Source organism: Solanum dulcamara, chromosome 10 (assembly GCF_947179165.1).
Source record: "Solanum dulcamara chromosome 10, daSolDulc1.2, whole genome shotgun sequence".
Classification (NCBI taxonomy): domain Eukaryota; kingdom Viridiplantae; phylum Streptophyta; class Magnoliopsida; order Solanales; family Solanaceae; genus Solanum; species Solanum dulcamara.
This window is the reverse complement of record NC_077246.1, coordinates 70,113,037-70,133,927: the sequence shown is the minus strand read 5'-3', so window position 1 is coordinate 70,133,927 and position 20,891 is coordinate 70,113,037. Positions and strand designations below refer to the sequence as shown.

The following is a 20,891-nucleotide window of genomic DNA, read 5'->3' as shown; positions in this document are numbered from 1 at the left end:
GAGAAATTAGATACATACTACCTCTTTGTCACCTCGTTAGCTACTCTCACTATAACTGTTCTATTAGACACCTTATTACATTTTTATCACCTGAACTATTTCATTTGATATAGGTACTATTTTCCCACCATTTTAGATACTAATCTTGGGAACGTGCGTTGTGCGTTTATCCAAAATATTTCATATAAATTTTGTATTGCAAATGACATATTTTATCCCCTTTAAATCTATTGGTATTTACTAAAAAAAATCTATTATTTTTATGATAGAAAATACATATATCTTTCTAATTAAAAGAATACATCCTTAATTATAAAATTCATTAAAAATGTGTAAAGTAAAAATAATTAACTATTGTACAAATACAATATTCAAATGAGTATACTAAAATACTACATGTTAGGCTAATGTATACAAAACAACAAACCATTGTAAATTTTCAATAATAATAACAAAACAATAGAAATCTGTACAATTAAAACAAATACGAAACATAAACAGTAAACAAAACAAACAAAAAGAGATAAGAGAAGAGAGCATAGAGATTTTCTCATATATTTTTTTCAACTATTTTAAGTTTGTACAATATAGTGTCAAATGTCTCTATTTATAGGATAGGATTGAAGAACACAAAGGGTTGTCATGAATATGACATTAATCCATTTGAGATCATAGATGAGAGATGAGAGTAAAAACCATAATGAATATAATTATTAGTGGGAGTTACGTATATTTACATAATGAAGAGTTAGTGAAAATAAAATTTATGTAATGAAATTCGTGTAAAAATTGCTAATTCGACTTTTTAATAGACTTGTTAGTTCCGCTCTAAAAAAGTAAAGGAGAAGCTTCCTACAGCTACCATCACTATTAAGCTTGACAAAAAACAGTGGTGGCTTGATCGTCAGGTATCTGAATCATATGATTCTGAAGTAAAAATAAAATTTATGTAATGTACTTCCCATTAATAGAAATATTTATATATATAAAAAAGAATATAATATAGATATGTATGATTTTTTTCTTTTTGAGAAGGACAAACATAACCATTCATATTTCCAATTGGAAGATGAACAAAACAAAATATTCATGAATTAACTTTAACACAGAATTAATACAAAGATTAATACAAAGAATACATATTCAAGAGACTTTATGGTGGTTGATTCATGTACTAATATGATAATTTACTATTTAATATTTAACTTATTAAATAGTTTATAATATCTAAAATTTAATATAGGAATAAAAACGTAATCTAACTTTTGCCTAACATTTTTTCCACAACAACAACAACTCAGTGAAATCCCACACCGTGGGATCTGGGAAAGATAAAGTGTACGCAGACCTGATTCTTACCCAGGTAGGACGGCTGTTTCCGAAAGACCCTCGGCTCAATAAAAACATAAAAGCATAAAAAAGGTTAGATAAGGCATATATGAGAAAGTAAATAACGAGAACGATAGAGATAAAATAGAGTAATCCAATCCAGAAATGATGGAGTAACTCTACCTACTCTAGGAAAAAAAAAAGTAACCCTACCTACTACCTCTTCATCACCTCGTCAACTTACACTCACCACAAGTATTTTAGTGGACACATACTACCTCTTCATCACTTCATTAGTTTGCGCTCATTATAACTATTCTACTAGACACTTATTACAATTGCATCAACTCAACTATTTCACTAAGATATATTTACTAGCTATTTCCCCACCATTCTACATATTGAACAACTCTACCCACTACCTACTACCTCCCAATCATATATTCCAATGATACCTATTACCCTCAATTTCATCAGATGCTTACAGTCATCCATCAGTATAAACATCAGGTAACTTTATCGACAACCATGAACCAACTATGTCTCCTCAATTATTCTGTCGAATACCTATTATTTTCCTATTAATATATATATATCAAGTAACTTGATTAACAAGTACCGGATAACTTATATAACTATCCGTTAGGTTATTTTGAGATTGAGTTATCTCTCTTTCATAAAAGATACTTTTTGTAAATTTAAATTGGATATTTTGGACTATTCGGTAACTACGTAAATTAGTTGACGAATAATTTAGATAATTAATTTAATTGGTGGATTAAATTGTTAATTTATATAATATTCTATATCACTTTATTTATTAAAATAAATTAATAGGACTTGTCACTTTTACTATATAATTATTTTATAAAGAAAAGAAAAGAAAGAGATGGGAGAATAGAAATCCGCGATCGATTTCTCGACAACAGAAGAGAAGCACAATGCTTGTATGAAGCAATTGTAAGCAATAATTAATGCCCCATCTTCTTTAACTTCTTATGAATTGTATCATACTATGTCTACATTAATATAATATTATTTCTTTTAGAAAAGATACTAAAGCATATAGGTGTTACGTTTGATTTATGGCCAAACTTAGTGAACTAAATAGTTGCAGTAGTTAAGTTATGATGACAATTATTGAACTAGAAAATTAATGATGGCCAATAATGAGTTAATCGTTGGGGACATTAGATTGTTGGCTTAATAGGTTTGGGGTTGGAATTTTTCTTATGGTTATCATATTATGATTTAATTTTTGATATACTGAGATAGATGATTAAATATTAGGTATATTGCATTATATGAATTCCTTTAAATTTATGTTATTTGGATAAATTGGAACTTAACCCTAGGTTTGAATTTTAAAAAACATGAGAGTTGACATATTAATTGGCATCAAGAATAAGAACTTGATTATAGATTTAAGTGAGTTTTTGTGTCTAAGCTAGACATATAGTAATATGAGTGTTGTTAGTTTCGAAATCTTATCGTAATTATTTATTTGAATAGATTGCAATGATTTGGAAGCCCAACGGAAGGAGATGGCTCAAGTCTCGAAATGATTATTCGATTAATTGAGGCAAGTGAACTTTTGAAATTCCGTTAAATCTTGTAGAATTTCCGAATTTCCTTTCTAGTATGTGTTGGGAGTAATGGAAAAGAGGTCGTGGGTTGTTTCTTACATGAATTAATCTAAGTTAAAAGACAAAGTTAACAAAAAGGCAATGTGTTCTAATCTTGTGATGTGAAAGTATGAAATGCCTTGATTTCGATATGAATGTGTATTTGATGAAATGCTTTGATAGTTTTATTGTGATTGTGAACTTTTTGAACTTGTCATTCTTCATTATTGTGTGAACATGCCAATTGTATTTTTTTTCTTGAACACTGTGATGAGATGGAGATTTTGTGATGCCGAGGTCTTTTTCGGCGAGATTGTGTTGCGGAGGTATTTTCCGGCGAGATTGTGTTGCCGAGGTCTTTTTCGACGAGAGTGTGATGTCGAGGTAATTTCTGACGAGAATGTGATGTCGAGGTAATTTTCGATGAGAGTGTGATGTCGAAGTCATTTCCAGCGATAGTGTGATGCCGAGGTCATTGCCGACGAGAGTGTGTTACCGAGGTCATTTCCGGCGAGAGTGTGATGCCGAGGTTATTTTTGGAGAGAGTGTGTTACCGAGGTCATTTCCGGTGAGAGTATGATACCGATGTCATTTCCGGCGAGAGTGTGATGTGGAGGTCATTGCCGAGAAATATGACTGATACTCGATTATTGATTGTGTATAAGTATTCTTGCATACTTATTTGTTGTATATTGACTCTCGTATTTGATTTCTCTGATACTTGTGATGACTTAACTATGATTGTGGAACATATTTGAATAGTGTATTGTGAAATCTAGGTTGGGCTGGTTTTCTATACAGGTTATAGTTATGGAGGTTCGGTTAGGATGAGAGGAGTTTCCAAATTCTATTTAGATTTGCCTAGTTTTGGTAATTGACTTGTTGGGTACTGTGTTGTTTTGCACTCACTCTTTGCTTCTACACTTGTGTAGGTTCTGAGCCCGAACCGTGAGTTTGAGTCTTTTCATTTTCATCTGACGCTTCTAGGTGACTTTGAGAGGTAGCTAATTGACATCCTGCAATCTCCCTTGTCCCTTTATCTATGCTTTGTTCTATTTGAGACACAAAGACATTCGAGACTTGTAATTATCTTCAGTTCTGTATTTACTAATGGCTTGTACACGTGACAACAAAATATTGGGGGTTATTCTAGTTTATTTAATACTTCCGCTTTTACTTATTTGATATATTTAGTATTTCCGCATCATTTCCTATAATTGTTGGGTTTAGGCTGACTTGCCCCGATGGGATAGAACGAGTGTCATCACATCCAATTTTGAATCGTGACAACTTACCAGCCAACGCTTACACAAAATGAAAATGTCACCTTAGACCTCATGGCTCTAGCTTCTATAATAGTCTGTTCCTAATTTTGATCTTTTAAACTGTCCGTTTGGATGTTGCCCTTACAACTAAAAGATGACCTTATACAAGTTTCTAATTTTCAAGAACATACATATCTTTTGAAAGTTGGAAAAGGACTCCAAATCAATTGCTATTAGAAGCTATTTTCACAGTAAAGTTAACCACAAAGTTCAATTTTAACCAGAAAGCTTGTTAAAACTGAATTCACATTTACACTAACACAAGCATAGAAGCAAGTAGCCATAGAAGATACAGTAAATAAAGGACCTAATTAATTTCCTAGAAAAATTGGAAAGAGTAGGCTAATGAAGTTCATTATTTTGCAAATACCAACATAGGGAGCTAAACCACAGTTCAATTTTTGACAATTTCGAATTTTCATCCAACCATACAAGACATTCTTGAAATGAAGCAAAACTTGGTTCCAAATATGTATTATGAAAACAGGATTACAAAACAACTAGTGAACAAACAACCACTTTCTTCGTAGAACCTTACAAGTTTTTGGGATCAGCCTCACCGTCACCTGCTACTACTTTAGAGTCCTCTGTCTTAGTAACATCCACATTACTCTCTTCTACTAGGATTTGCTGGCCCTCCATAGGTACATGGTCACTTATGGCTTCAGCATCCATTGTGGAAGCGTCACCCATTTTCACCTGTCCCTCAACGTCTTGAGGAGTTGTGTCATGAGAGACAGAAGCAGAAGTTTCCTCTGCAATGGGGCACTGGCCAGTACCTGAAGGCTCCACATGCATATTATCAGTTTCAATAGAAGCAGAATTTTCCTCTGCATTAGAGCACTGGTCGGTACCTGAAGGCTCGACATGCATATTACCAGCTTCAATAGAAGCAGAATTTTCCTCTGCATTAGAGCACTGGCCGGTACCTGAAGGCTCGACATGCATATTACCAGCTTCAATAGAAGCAGAATTTTCCTCTGCATTAGAGCACTGGCCGGTACCTGAAGGCTCGACATGCATATTACCAGCTTCAATAGAAGCAGAATTTTCCTCTGCATTATTGCACTGGCCGGTACCTGATGACTCGACATGCATATTACCAGCTTCAATAGAAGCAGAATTTTCTTCTGCATTAGAGCACTGGCCGGTACCTGATGACTCTACATGCACATCAGCTTCTATTGGTACATGAGAGGCAGAAGCAGAATTTTCGTCTGTATTGGAGCACTGGCCGGTACCTGAAGGTTCTACATCGTCAGCAGATGGCACACTCTCCTTTTCTGCCACTTCTGCCTGGGCCAACTCAAGAGCACGATTTTTTGCTGCAATTTCTTCCTGCATTTGAGCTTGTATTCTATACTCATCCATGAGCTTCTGGATCTTTTGCTTATCTGCTATGAGGTCACCATAACTTTTCTGTAAAGTACGCTCAAGCTCCTTCTGCTTCTGAACTTCTTCCCACATATTGTTGATCCTGTGGGATGCTGCTAGCTGCTCTTGTTTTTGTAATGCTCGGAAACATTCAAGCTCTGTTCCTGCTGTGTCCATTTTCTTAAAGGTTGACTCTATCTGTGACCAAAGTTTTCCAGCTCGCATCTGCTCATCCACAATGAATAGTTAGCTCGAATTTATAGCTTACATCTCAACTCTCAACATATAGTCAAAAAGAAAAACAAACAAAAACTAGAGTAGCCAAAAAAAAAAAAGATCCAGTGTAAGAACCAGAAACCTGTCTGGTTGCAGAAGTGATATAAAACTATGCCTCACGATAAAACCTCTAAGAAAATGAAGTAAACATAAAAATGTACAGGAAGCAGCAACTAATTCAGATTAAACTTAATTGTACCTGATATCCATTAGTAAGAACTTTGATCTTTTGCTCAAGTTTTGTTGCTTTCTTAGTATCATCATCCATTTTCTTCTTCACATTCTCAAACTCATTCTGCAAAGCAGCCAGCTTTTCCATGTTTCCAGCAACACTTGAGAGACCATAAGCATTCCGGGTAGGAAAGTACATGATATCATTCAAAGTTGTTTTGTGTACTTCGACAAATTCATCAAGAGATTCACTCTCATGTCCCATTGCCACACGAAGAAACTCAGCCTCATCCTTGATCAATCCATCAGCCTGCACAAGTGGAGTCAGTTATGCAGTAGTAGCTCAAGGTAAAATCATACAAACTCCAAAAAAACATTACTGTTTGCACACAAATTTAGTAATGAAAAGGGCACATCTATTAGCACACAATAAAAGGCAGGAGGAGTCTATTCACCATTGGCATTTTTGGTTTCTTAAGTCTTAACTAAAGACTCAAATATCTAGTTTCAGTAAATTCGTCCTCATAACAACAAATACTAAAAACAAAGCTGGGACACCAGGTATTGTGTCATGAGTGCAGTAGGGTTCAAAAAGTTGAGCATGTAAGCTAGCTTGTGTTGTGTGGAGTCAAGTATAAAATATATATACACACTACATCTATACTACTTACACCTCACAAATATAGTATTGGATGATCCTATTGAACCTGTTGTAATCTTCAATTCTTGCAACCATAGTTTAGGATTTATCAGAAATTGTAGGAATGATTTCAGAAATCCTTATACAAAACGGTTATATGATAATGTTAAAAAAGCACTTTCCAAATGCTTTATATGGAATTTAGACAACTCTGTCTTTTCTAGTATTAATGTGACAACAACTCTCAAGTCTTACATGCATTTGAAACTCTTTCACTCAAAAGTACAAAGTTAACTTTGGGATTTTGCACACTCATTTTCCATACATAAATGCTGCAAAGCAGGTAAGGAAAAATAAATTGACAAAAGGGTAGAGGAAACCATTTTTTTCTTTCTGTAACATGAACATACCTCTTTTAATTCATCTTCCTCGAAATCTTCAATAGCAGGTTCAGCAACCATTTTTTGCTTGACCCCCTTTTTCTTCTCCTTCTCTGCTTTTTCATCTAGAGGGTACTTGGTATTATCATGTTCTAGCAAGGACATAAGTTCCTTTCTAATCATTTCATCAGCCTGCTCAATTAGTGTAGGAGGAACAAAGGAGCTCTTGTCTTCATCAGTTCTCATTAAGGAACTTCTTATTAGTTCTAGAGAAGCAATGGGGGGTCTAGGGAGCTCCCTTTGCAATACTTTTGACCTTTTTCGGAGTAAAGCTTGCCGCCTTGCTTCTTCTTCAGCCTTCTCCCTAGCAATCCTATCAGACATGTCTTCTTCGATCTTCTCTTCTGGTTCTTCATTTTCTTCAGGAGGTTGTTGGACGACTATCTGGTACTCATTCTTGGGCTGAGGAAGGCTTTTCAAACCAGAAAGCAATTCTTTTTTTGAATTAAATTGCCCCAGTTTAGAATTATTGTGCATGTCCATTTCTTCATTAATGCGTAGCTCATCCCTCATAGGAGTTCCTTTGGGTGTCATCCCATAAGGATCTCTCGAAGGTGTCATGCCAATCCTAGGAGTAAGGTTCGTGGCTCCAGGAGTCGCTGAAGGAGTTAAAAGTGGGTTTGGTGTTTGAACCTCCCTTTTCTTAGGAGTAACACCAGAGAAATCTGAGGGGTGCAACAAAGGATTATCTCCTCCAAGTAATGGAGTCTGAGACTGAGTCAATCTTCGTTGATTTTCTGCTTCCATCATAATGGCGTCTTGCTTTGTTGAAGGGGTTCTTTGAGGTGTTCGCATAGGAGTCATTGCATGCTGTGGTGTCTGGGCATAATTTGCAAGAAGAGCACGTGTTGCAGCATTCCCTTCGGACAGTTCATCACCCCCAATTAGGTCACTGGCAATACCTATCTTTGCTATGGCTTCCAATTCATGGTCTGGAATCTGTGGTGCAGGAAGATTCAGTTTCGACCTCTTCCTCACTGCTTCTGGATCATTAAGTTTGTTCACATGCAATATGGATGTAGGGGCATCCTGCCTTTCTGCAATTTTATTCCTCGCAATATCCTGCTTTCTTAGGCGAGCTTCCTTGTCGACTCTCCTTTCACCTTCTAGTTCCTCAATGGTAGTTGGAAACTTAGGTAGATCAACTGGACGGTCTTCCTCAGTGACATCGTAGAAACCTGGAGGAGGCTTCTTTTCAAAGGGAATTTCTGCATTGTAATCAATACCTCTCCTTTTTCTCTTCCTTTGACGGGCATCTATTCCAGCAGCCTTCAGTTCTCTCCTCTTCTGTAAAGAAGCAAGCCTCCGCGCCTCTTCAAGCTGCTTTTCTCTGGCTTTCCTTTTAGCCTTCTTCCCTCTTGTGTTGGCCAACCGAGCCCGTGCTTCAGAAAGCATTTCTTTCTCATCCTCATCCATATCAACAGGATCAGGACGAGCAGGCTTTGATTCTGGGTTAGGATCAATCTCTCCAGGCTTCAATTTTCTCGGATCATCATTAGGATCATAGTTCTCATCCTTGGTACATGCTGCATCAAGAAGCTTCTCATAACGTTCAAGGCACTGGGATGGTGTACGACCAACAATTGGCGCAATTGTCCTCCATTGAGTGGGCATGAGCTTTGCAAGGTGAAGTAGTTTCTCATCCTCCTCTCTAGTCCATTCAGTCTGGAAGAAAATAGCAGCAAGTTGTGTCAAGAAGTGGTTAAGCTGAGACATAATTTCCTACTGACAGTCTGAAGTAAATTGGAAAATATGTGTCCTCTCTGCTTTCTCTATTCAGAAAATCATTAGATGCCATTGATAAGTGAAATAGCAGAAAAAGATCGGAAAAAAAAACAGACAGAAATCTCCGCACAGAACCTAGTTTTGTATCTTGTATGCCAGTAAATAAACCAAAAACAAACTTTGGCAAAGCCATAGTATGCTCACAAAACAGAACTTTTCTAGTTCATGGTGGAATAGGACGAAAGCTGGAAGGTAACAGCCATCAACAAATATATAATGGTGCTACACATTACAAAGAAGATAAAACGCATGTCACATTAAACTAAGCAAGAAGAAGGAACCAAAACCAAGAATGTTAAATGTTTGGTTATCAAGAACTGTGGAGAATGTTAAATATTTTACTCAATTTTGGGGGGAAATAACTTCCACAATAACTAGTTTTCCTTCTCAGATATCTTTAACACACTTGTAACACTCTTTTGAATCAACACTTGAACATTACAACATTACAATAACAACAACATATTAGGGGTAATCCTTGTGGGGTCTTTTGAGGGTAGAGTACACAGACCTTACCTTAGCTTAGCACTTGAACATTACAACAACAAAATACCCAGTGCAAATACTGGGCCCTTACCACTACCTCGCGGAGGTAGAGAAAAACCCTCGGCTCATAGCACTTGAACATTAATTTATCAAAATCTAACACTCAAAGCCTATCCTCATACCTATCCTGCAGCTGGTACTATAAGCATATGTCACCTACTTTTACACCCTACCAAACATTGAAAAATACTCCAGAAAAAGATCTCCAAAGATGAAACATTCTCCACAGCAAAAATTACCAGTCAAAAACAGTTTTCACATAACATTTTTCAAAACCAATAAACAAACATTAACAGCATATAACACAGAAACAAGGTTAATTCAATAAAAATAAATACTGACCTTCTTAATTGAAGGATCGAGCCACTCATACCAGCGAGCTTTACACTGCTTAGCAGATTTACGAACAAGTAAAGAAGAAATACGAGCCCATTGATTCTTCCCATACTTCATCACCGCCGCCTTTAGAATCTCATCCTCCGTATTCTTCCATACTCCTCCCTTTATCATAATCCTCATGTTTGCTAACTATTTCAGTCTCCCAAGGGAGACTCTGAGAAATCTAGGGTTTTGGAAAAGTATACTTCAGATTTTGTGTGTCAATGTGCTGAAATCTATACGCCGGCGAGAAATAGAACTTTCCGGTAGACTCCGATAGAGAAGATTTAGGGCCGCGGCGGCGTTTTTCAGGATATTTCGGAATCGCTTTTAGCTCCGAAGCTGATAAGATTTCACTAATACAACCTTTTCAATGAGTTCTCCAAATGCGACTTGATTTGGAATTTGGGCTGGGCTGGGCTAGGCTTATTTTGGCCCATCAACAAATTGTTGGGTTAATTTTTGTAAACTTTACCTAAATCTCATAGTGAAAAAAACTCAATTACAGTGTATTCCTTATTTTTCTTAAATTACCCGATTTCCTTTCTTTTTTTCAAATTTCTGATACATTACTCACCTTCCTGGTACATCAGTTTTTTGGTGTAAAATAATTAATGCTTGTGAGTTATTTATGGATAGTAACGTAATTTAAGTTATGATTGATTGTTTCAATCAATTAGAGTGCTAAATAAGGTAAAGAATCCTTTTAAGAACAAAACAGTTATGAAGATCAAGGAAAATTCTAAAAACAGAGCATCAGTGCGAAAAAAAACTTCAATCCAAATTTCAATTTTCATCAAGCGATTCAAGATAAATATCGCGATACTACTGATTACATGTTCTTTACAAGATTAATCATTCAAAATTTTTCAAAACATCTGAAAACAAGAGGGGCAGAAAAAAATGCATTTTTTTTAAAAAATAATCTGCGAGTTGTGCAAGGATCACAGATGATATAATTTAAAATGGCTAACAATGTCAATGCTCTATGAGAAGTTATGGTATCAATATCATCAGACCATTTTTGTGACTGTAGATAATGTCTTCAGAAGTAACGGGGAAGGTCGTCGCACAGTGTGATTGAGCAAAATCATGAATGTTAAAATAGTCAATACTCTAGCCTGATGAGCAGTTCCTAGAGAAACTGGGACAGCTTTTTACAGTTTTAGAGGTTGTATTTGATACATATTTCAATTAATTAGAATAGTATTTGAATATCAATAATGATACATGAATGGTTGGTAATTATTTTCATTGTAAGTTACTTGATAGTGATGTAAATTCAAGTTCGACAAATGAGGATAGCTGATACATAATCATTCGACATATTCGACATCTAAAGGGTTGATACATTGAAGATTGTTTTATTTTTTTCAACTGAATTATGGCTGATACATAACATGTATTGATATAGGTTGTATATATATCAGAATTATTAAATATAGATACATGGGATGTTGATACATAGACAATATGTATCAGAATAATTAAATATTGATACATGATAATCTGATATATAATCAAGATGTATCAGAAGAACTATAACTTGATACATGAGATTCTGATACACAAACAATATGTATTAGAATAATTAAAGCTTGATTTATGAGATGTTGATACATAAACATGATGTATCAGAATCATTACATTTTGATACATGAGAATTTAATACATAAATAAGATGTATCAAACACACTAAAGGTTGATACGTGAGGTGTTGATACATAGACAAGATGTATTAGAAATATTAAATATTGATACATGATAATCTGATATATAATCAAGATGAATCAGATTCATTAAAGCTGATAAATGAGATTCTAATACATAAACAAGATGTATCAGAATCACTAAATCTTGATACATGAGATGCTGATACATATACAATATCAAAAGCATTCAAGTTTGATAAATTAGAATCGATACATTAACAGTATGTATCAGAAACAGTCAAATTTGATAAATTAGAATATGATACATTAACAGTATATATCAGAAGCAGTTAAGTTTTATACATTAGAATATGATACATTAATAGTATGTATCAGAAGCAGTCAAGTTTTATACATTAGAATATGATACATTAATAGTATGTATCAGAATCAAGAAGCAGTCAAGTTTGATACATGATAATATGATATATAAACTTTCATCTTATATTAGAATTTCATACATGAGAAAAACTTAAAAGTCTGGTAATTGTACATTCTTCTAATACAAAATTTTAAAAAAAAACTACTCGACGTCAATCGGTTCTCCTTGACTAGGAGATATGAAATCTCTCTTAGGTTTTTTAGGATCATCGTTATCGCTAACATAACCATCATTGGCCTCCCGACAATCATAATTCCATAATAGTGTGGCATATCTTGAACGAAAGAATTCGGCATGTAGTCCAGTATTTGGAATAGAAATTCCAGCCTAAATAACTTTATACCTTTTTCACCTATTGATGATTCAAAATCATCAAGAAAATTAGCCCTATATGCCGTGCCGAATCTCAATGGGTGGGACGGAATCTTCTTGATGACATATTTCATTCCCTCCATTGACATGAAAAATGGTTAAATACAACTTGAACTTTATACATAAATACGATGTATCATATGCATTAAAATATTTGATACATGAGATTCTGATACATACAGAAGATGTATCAGAAGCAGTAAGGCTTTATAAATTATAATCTGATACATAAATGTAGATGTATCAGAATCATTAAAACTTGATACAATAGAAACTGATACTTAAACACGATGTATCAGAAGTAGTAAATCTCCAAAAAATGACATTTAAAAAAACACTATGTATCAGAAGAGTTAGCGTTTAATACATGATAAGCTGATACATAAACGATATGTATCAGAATCAAAAAACCTTCATAAATACTTCATTAAAAAAATCTTAATTGAACTCATACCTTTGGGAGATTAGGGCGTGTTGTAACCCCTTCAATCTTGTTGTCTAGTTCTTTGGGTGCATGTTTAACTGGAGCTTTTGACTTTAATTTCTCACGTAGTTTATCCATCACTGCTAGATCATTACGATGTTTGGATCTAACCTCGTCGTAACCTTCCCAAGATGAATCAGAACCAGGTGAAACAAGAATTCCTTGATTTTATTCGACTGTTTGAGACCATGAACGAATTCCATATGTATCATTGAAGATATGAGTTACAAAAACAGAAAGATTTACAGAAGAAAGCAAATGATATCAATTTTAGAAGATTTTTCAAAGATTTACAGAAGAAATCAAATGATACAAATTTTAGGAGAAATCGAATTGAATGAGGATGAAGTGAGATTCAATATAAGGAAAAATTAAAATATACCTTAGTTAGAACCTTGAAATTGAGTAACATATGTACTCATAAATTCAAAATCTCAAAAACTGATGAAGAGGAGCGAATTAGGGCGAGAATTTAGGGAGGAAGAGTGATGTATCAGTGAGGGAGAGAGAGTTAAAGGAAAAAGAGGGATTTTGGAATTTTTTTGATATAATAGGGAATACAAATAAATATCGTATTAGAATATGTGTAAAAGGGTAATTTTTTCTTAATTTTTCACGTGGGAAATACTTTCCAGCGCACTTGACAACTGCGATCGATCCGATAAACCAAAGCATAACTTTTTAATAAGTTTTGACTAGGTTAAATTCACAAATAGTTTTAAAAGGGGTGGTCTTGATTGTTCGACTTTGCTAAACAAATTATTTAAGAAATATCCTCCTCTTCAAAAGAATCGCTAGGCAAGATTTTGTTGTCCAATGGACGTAAATTGTGGACATAAGTTAGTTTTTACTTATAAGACATAAGGTTAGAATACTCATGAAAGTGAACTTACTCAATTGACCACAAATTTGTATTAAAGGTAAAAGTTTGAACTTATCCATGATGGACAACAAAAATTATGCACAAAAGTTAAAACTTATATGACTAGTGAACAACAAAAATTCTTCCCAATGATTTTAAGATTGAACCATTGGCTTTTGAGTTTTGACCTTTCAAGGTTTATATCCATGAGGCAAGTGAAAGTCGAAAGTTAAAGATGACTCATTTCCAAAGACATTGAGTGTTACACATTTTATGAAATACATGTGTTCAATGTTAAGAAACTTAAAAATTGAACCCGTAAAGACGCACAGAGAACACATAAACAGAATAGAGTTTCCTGTTTAAAAGTTATATTTCCTCCTCATTATCATTTATATTTCTCCACATTAACATCCATCAATTTTGAAAAGATTGTGGTCTTGTTTAATCCTACTTAGCATCCCCAGAACTTGGTGCATCCTTACAACTGCTGGTCAATCCTATAGACAAAACAAGGCACATTTCTGAAACTAATAGAATTACAAAATTTGACAGCTAACTCAAGGCAACTGCATCTCTTCTTCAACAAGTGTAGAAGGTAGATTATCTGTAATAAGATGCAATGATGTGAAGCACGACGGCTGTAAATCCAGTCACAAGCAATTCCTGCACACACAAAAGATTCAATACCATGGATAACCGTTTGAGATTATAATCATGGTAATGGATGAATGCCTGCCTATTCGTTTTCCTAGTCATGTCAGTGAACACCTCAACATTATAATCCTAGCACGATTATACAGAAGCAAGCAGCAGGATAACGAAAAAAACATATGCAAGAGGCAAACATATCTTGGCCCTCCTAGTCTATGTGCCAGGTCACCAAATGAGTCATTACCCAAGAAGGCTCCCTATGAAAGAATAGATGGTTAAAAACACAGAAGGATTCGGTTTTTGTATGGTATATAAATATGTTCGGTAGGAATTTTTGATGTTCTCATAGTTGGACCTTAAAGAAAGAATAGATGGCAAGTAGAAAATACAATTGATGGTGTATCTGAGAGTAAATTCAATCCAACCTCCTCCTTTGACCACATGGAGATTTGAAAACTGAGTTCCCCCCTCCCCCCCCCCCCTTAACCTAGCCTGAATTCGTTAGACAAAGTAATCCTGACTGAAAGCATTTTTTCTTCAGCTATTCATAGGATGAAGATAAGTCATAACTATTCAGAGATATGGCACTCATAAATGCTGAAAAAATGATTCTCAATGGATAGAACATCATTACATGTGAAGCCTTTTGTTTGCGCAGCGGTGGTAATGATTGCAGTGGGAAGATGTTCTCTTACCTGATTGTTGTACAGAAAGACAGGTATGAAACCACCAGCATACTCGATAAAATTGAGGAGACCAGTATATCCCTGTACAGATGAATAACGGAAATTTAATTTAATAGAAGGCAACAAATATGTAGTTATTCCAAGATGAGAGATGATTAAGAAAGCGAAAAACAGATTCTTTCAAATTGACTTTATGGAGGACCCAACACATTTTTGTACAGATAATATATTACTCAACACCAGCATTTTTCATTTGTAAATCAGTTAACATCTGCTCAAGTGTTCACCACTAAGCAAGATAAACAAATTTAGCAGGAATCTTGGACACAGTGAAGAAGGTTTAGCCACAAAGCTATCCCCAAAATGTTCATTCGTGAAAACCTTTTGTTTTACACTTCCTATTTCAGTAACTTAATAGTTAGTTCTCCAACACCTTTTGAGCATTCCTTGACAAACTTCTTATAGCAACTCCTTACCTAATCATTTAAAAGTTGAAAGAGCTGGGACCTAATCTATTGTGTGGAAGTAAAGTTTGTCAATATTCAGAAGAAGCAAAATCGATTGGAGTGGAAAACAAGTTCAATAATGAGGTATCTCTAAAAAAAAGTGTGGATTAGGATTAGCACACAAAAGAATCATCTAATGTTTCAAACAGAGCAAGAATTATGTCATTTGCATATATCTGTGCCCTGATTAACAAAAGAGTGGTCTGGAGCAACATAAAAGCAAAAATAACTTGGGGCAATAAGGGCGGACGCAGTAGGAAGGCTTGTTTGTGAACTACATGGTAAAGGTCATATGAACTAGGCTAACTTAGAAATCTGATGTGTCAAAATAGGTCTAATACTGAACTTTTCCGCAAGATACAACACCAATAGAAGATGATACTAATGCCATACAAGACTTCATAAAAATAAGAAAAAGATATTGAGCCATAAAAAATTGCAAGGCAAAAGACAGAACGTGGAGCTAAACTTGAACCCTCATCTTCATATGCTGAGGACGAATATCTATTATCAGAAGTTCATCTATGAAGAACATAACTTTGAAATTTATAGCTGAACAGTAGGTTATATTACTCTGACAGAAAACATACCAAGGATGCAATAGCAATACAACCAAAAACCAATGCAAGAGAACGAAGCAGCCTTTTTCCCATCCTCATCATTCGTCCTTCATCTTCACCTTCCTCCTGAAGAAATGTAGCTAAAAGATGAATGCACTTGAAAGGTAATATGTACAGTCCCATAAAAATCCACATAAATCTCTGTTATATATGGCATATGAAAAAGAAATGTTGATTTTCATGTAAACTTCACATTAATGATGGACACGTTAAGAGATACAATCGAATTCAGTAACAGAAGAAGAGCAAAAGACAGCAATTCTATTTTATGTATACTCACTGTAAACGTGGGAGTTGGAGGCTCAAATGCTTTTAATTTCTCAAATATCCTATATACAAAGACGAAGGCCAAAAACTGTAATGGCTTCCACTCAGCACTACGCTTTATAAAAACCCAAGCTATCTGCAAAAGTTAATACATAAAGCAACAGAGTACCATTAGGAGAACCGAGATCAATAAATCAAGAATGAAAACTGCATTTAACAGAGAGTGGTGACAATGATTAACAAACTATTTCTGTTATCTTTTTTTTTTCTTCTGGCAAGGCAGATTACTGCTGTCATCTACTAATCTTGAACTAATGAAGCATTACTCATTGCAATACAGAGTTTCATTTTTTGGTATTAAGTATTTAGAAACAAAGCGTAACACCAAAGAGATTGAAGCCTTAAACAAATGAGGTTCAGCTAAAGGAAGGCTGAACCTTAAAGCACAAATTCTAAGGCACTATTAGTTCTTCCTGATGATTGGTTACTTTATATAGTGTTTCCTGTAACCCTTAAAAGACCCCGAAGGCTGACCACGGAACTCCTTAATTACCAAAAGAATAAAAGTGCAGAACTTGAAAAAGAACCCATAGAAGTGGACACAAACAGAGACTAGTTGAAGCATCAGTAAGCTTTCATGCATTTTATGTAGGGTCAAGCCATGCTTGAGAGGAAACCAATATTTGGAGTTGCTGTAGCTTTTCATACATGACAATTATGAAACATCCAAGGCACCATAATGATCTGAATAGCACATATAAACTATCCAATTAGAAAAAGTTAACACTTCAATTGCAAGAGGATAGGCAGGTCACCTAGAAAACCAATAAGTAAACAGATCCATAGATACATTAATATAGAAAAAATCGAAAGAAGCGGAATAACTACTCTGTCTCAAAAGATTGGGACTTTACAAGTCAACCATATATATTTTTGTATTTTGAAAGGAAAATACTTCCAATTACAGAACTATTCATATAATTTTCTGAATTTTCTAAATTACACTTCTCTACGAATTTATCAATGATTTTACTCCAACAATTTGTAAACTAGCATCCTAAAAACCAAACATGATAACCACATTGGAATGGAGGGATGCATATTTTACTACTTACAAATACAGCTGAAATTGCCAAGTTGATTTTCACATCTTTGTCATCAGATTTGGTGAACCTGAAAGCATAGCGATGATAAAGTTAAACAAAACAACAAAACAATTAAAATTTATAACTGAAAAGGGTAAAATAAATTACATAATCTGCTGCATAAGATTTCCTACCAGTAAATGTGAAGCAGAGATGTTTCGAGGGACAAGGACTAGAAGGAGAAGAGAAACTAATATCATACTGAAATGTTTGCATACAAATAGCTTTGGTTGAGTCAGTAAGGCATTTACCTAAATGTGTGGTAAAGATGTTAATGCATGTATGTGTTAATTACACAACAGCCAACTAAATTCAGTAAGTGGAATCTATACTAATTGCTAAAGCATTGAAAATAAGTGCCAATTACGTGTAGTTGCAAGCAAGAGAATTATCTATTTTCAGAGAGCTATTACATGAAAGCATTATTGGCAAAATACGTACCGTGGACCCCATGGCACAATAGGCTGCTTATCAGCATATCGTACCTCTTTAGATACCTGAATTAAAAATAATAAACTTATAAGAGAAAACGAAATCCACCCCCAAAAAAGCTAAACAGCCAAATTTTAGACAAATAGAATATCATAAATGCAATTATATAGATAACTCTTACAGTAATTCCAGGGATAGAAGAGCAATTCTATTTTCATATAGTAAAAGGTGGGGAAAATTTGTGACAATAGAAAAGAAAAATAATGAAATGTCTATAAGGATCTTAATCAAGCCTGAATTCTCTGAATAAATAATCCCCACACCCCTACACCCCAATTACATTACATAAATAGAGAATAGAAAAGATTTACAAAACCCAACATTGCCTACTGCTAAGATTTCAGCTTGACTTAAAACAAAAAAATACCTTAAAGGAGCCAAATGTGACACCCTTCTTCCTTTTCGTTAATTGTGACATCATGATCTTGTCATAAGCCTTCTCCAACTGAAATAAAAAAAAGTACAAAGCTTACTTGGAGTGCTCATCCTAACAACAATCATACATAAGGAGAAGGAAAGTGAGTTGGAGAGAGATTGCCAAGCATAAACTACATGAGCAAGAGTTGCTTCATCACCCCTCCGCTCGGCATCTTTCCTTCTTCTTGCATATGCTGCCTTAACCATGTCAAATCCCTCAATAGGGTTTACACCCAGAACCTGTACAAAAACGGTTTAGCACAAAAGACCAGAGATGCACACCCCTCACTAGAGGAGCTGAACTTTATAAACACGTCTCATGTCCAAATGAGAGATAACTCTAAATTACCTCATAAGGATTTGAGTCATCGCTGGAACTAGAACTTCCAGAAGCTGAAGCAGCAGCACAGACCACCTTTTTATTCAGTCGAGATTTTACGGAAAACCTGATGTATTCATGTCTGATCACACAATCAATTGCTAGGAGGGAATGCAATCATAATCAAGCAGTACAAATGTTGTAACATTAATCTCTAACACCCCTTATTGCCATTTTACAGTTATGATCAATCAATCAACTACACATCAATCTTTTAAAGAGGAAATGTAATCAAAATCAAGTAGTTAAAAGACTGCAACTTTAATATCCAAAACACTCCACATTGCCATTTTACAGTTACGATTAGTCAATATATCAATCAATCAACTACCCGTCAGTCTCAAATTAGCTGGGGTCATTTATATGAGTCATCCATATCCATACATTTATCAATTTCAATAACACACAAATTCCATTTCCGTGAGCTCAACTGAGATTCTATCAACAACACTTTTCAGTTAAACCTCTCTTTCATATCCTAACCAACTTTTACAGAACCCCAATTCAATTTTCAGCAACCCCAACACAAAACAACATAAATGAACCGCAAACAGAAATTGGACTTTATGGGCAGTATTCAATTTGTAATTCCCTATAAGTCTCTAATCCATAGATTAAAAAATAACAACAGAATGTAGATAACAAAAACAGCAAAGTACCTGAAGAAAGAAAATGATAAATTTGAAACTAGAACAGAACTTTTGAGATAAGAATTGGGTCGAGAAATTAAAGAAGTATTATGGTTAAACTGAACTGGGTTTGATGATATTGTAAGCACCATTTTTGAGCTATTAGCTCTTTCTTCTCTGCTAAAGGGATTAGGGTTTTCTGGGTTTTACTCAAAAGCTCTTAGCAGGAAGAAGCGTAAGCATTTTGCAGGCTGTGGATTCTTGAAATTTGTTAAAGTATAATTGTAAATTATGTAGGAGAATGTAATATCAAAGGGTTCGCGTGGCCTAATGGATAAGGCGCTCGCCTCCGGAGCGGGAGATTGTGGGTTCGAGTCCCACCGTGAACGTTGAGCTCAGATATATGTTTTTCGTCGAGCAAATTATGTATGTATTTAAATGTATCATCTAAATTAATAATAAATAAATTAAAAAAATTATGTAAAGCTTTTAGGTGAACTTTTAGCAATTTTTTAATATGAAAATATTATTTGAATGATCGAGCAAATTATGCATATAAATATATCATGTTAATTAATAATAAATATATATAAAATAATTTAAAAATTAAGCATGGCTTTTAACTGAACTTTTAGCAATTTATTAATATGAAAATATTATTTGGATGATCATACCACTTCACGGAGGTGCGCTTTATTCGACTACATGATGAACATGTTTTAACCTAAGTGTATGTCGAGCGCTTAAGCAGAACTCTGCCTACTAAAGTAAGCTAAGCTTCACCTCGGAGGAAGTCAATTAAACTTGATGAATTGCGTTTTGCCAGATAGATTTTTTTAGAAAGATTTTTCATTGGTAATTCAAAAATAGAAAACATATAAAATAAAGGCGCATTGCGAGAAAGAACTTTCCACGGGAGATTCTCAATCTTACACTTGGCGTGACACACAGATTTTTCAAAATAACTTTGTATATAATGCAACTTTTACACTTAGAGCTTCGAATTTTTACTAAACTCCATAAGAAGTTTTAACTGTATGAATTTGATGTCTAGGATACAAGGAAGTTTAGTTATTAAAAAAAATTTAAAGTAAATTGTGTTTAAACTTCATAATACAATCGTGGAGAAGTTGAAAATTCAAGAATATTATCTTGAAATTCAAAAGAGATATCATGAATGAAATAATTATTTTAATTTCATATTATTTCACGTACCTATATGCTCACGTATTTAATGTTTGAAATAAAGATAAATTACAACCCGTCAAATATAATAAAGAAGCAAACTATAAATTGAAAATATATAATTTCTTTATGTAACAATGTACACTATAAACAAAAAAGGGAATCACAAATGGATTTTTACAAGGTACACAATATACCAATCATGAAATT

General features: G+C 34.4%; 2 protein-coding genes and 1 non-coding gene across 4 annotated transcripts; 1 reads left to right on the top strand and 2 right to left on the bottom strand.

The window, feature by feature from the left end:
- Window positions 1-4,617: 4,617 nt before the first annotated feature.
- LOC129870058 (cell division cycle 5-like protein) lies at window positions 4,618-10,242 on the bottom strand. The gene is made up of 4 exons (XM_055944638.1): window positions 9,854-10,242; window positions 7,151-8,845; window positions 6,129-6,410; window positions 4,618-5,878 (listed from the first exon to the last, which is right to left on the bottom strand). Exons 1-4 carry the CDS (start codon window positions 10,028-10,030, stop codon window positions 4,814-4,816), a joined length of 3,219 nt encoding a protein of 1,072 aa, XP_055800613.1. The 5' UTR covers window positions 10,031-10,242; the 3' UTR covers window positions 4,618-4,813.
- A 3,813-nt stretch (window positions 10,243-14,055) lies between these two features.
- Window positions 14,056-19,779, bottom strand: LOC129871310 (protein CHLOROPLAST J-LIKE DOMAIN 1, chloroplastic). Of its 2 annotated transcripts, none has more exons than XM_055946212.1 (10): window positions 19,527-19,779; window positions 18,838-18,949; window positions 18,624-18,728; window positions 18,439-18,516; window positions 18,021-18,076; window positions 17,550-17,607; window positions 16,448-16,570; window positions 16,138-16,233; window positions 15,051-15,122; window positions 14,056-14,367 (listed from the first exon to the last, which is right to left on the bottom strand). In XM_055946212.1, the coding sequence occupies exons 1-10, from the start codon at window positions 19,646-19,648 to the stop codon at window positions 14,305-14,307; spliced, it is 885 nt and encodes a 294-aa protein (XP_055802187.1). In that variant the 5' UTR covers window positions 19,649-19,779; the 3' UTR covers window positions 14,056-14,304. The 2 variants fall into 2 exon arrangements, with proteins under 2 accessions (XP_055802187.1, XP_055802188.1); XM_055946213.1 differs by having other exon boundaries at window positions 18,838-18,934.
- A 33-nt stretch (window positions 19,780-19,812) lies between these two features.
- TRNAR-CCG (transfer RNA arginine (anticodon CCG)) lies at window positions 19,813-19,885 on the top strand. The gene has a single exon. It is a non-coding gene; the product is annotated as a tRNA-Arg (tRNA).
- Window positions 19,886-20,891: the final 1,006 nt, after the last annotated feature.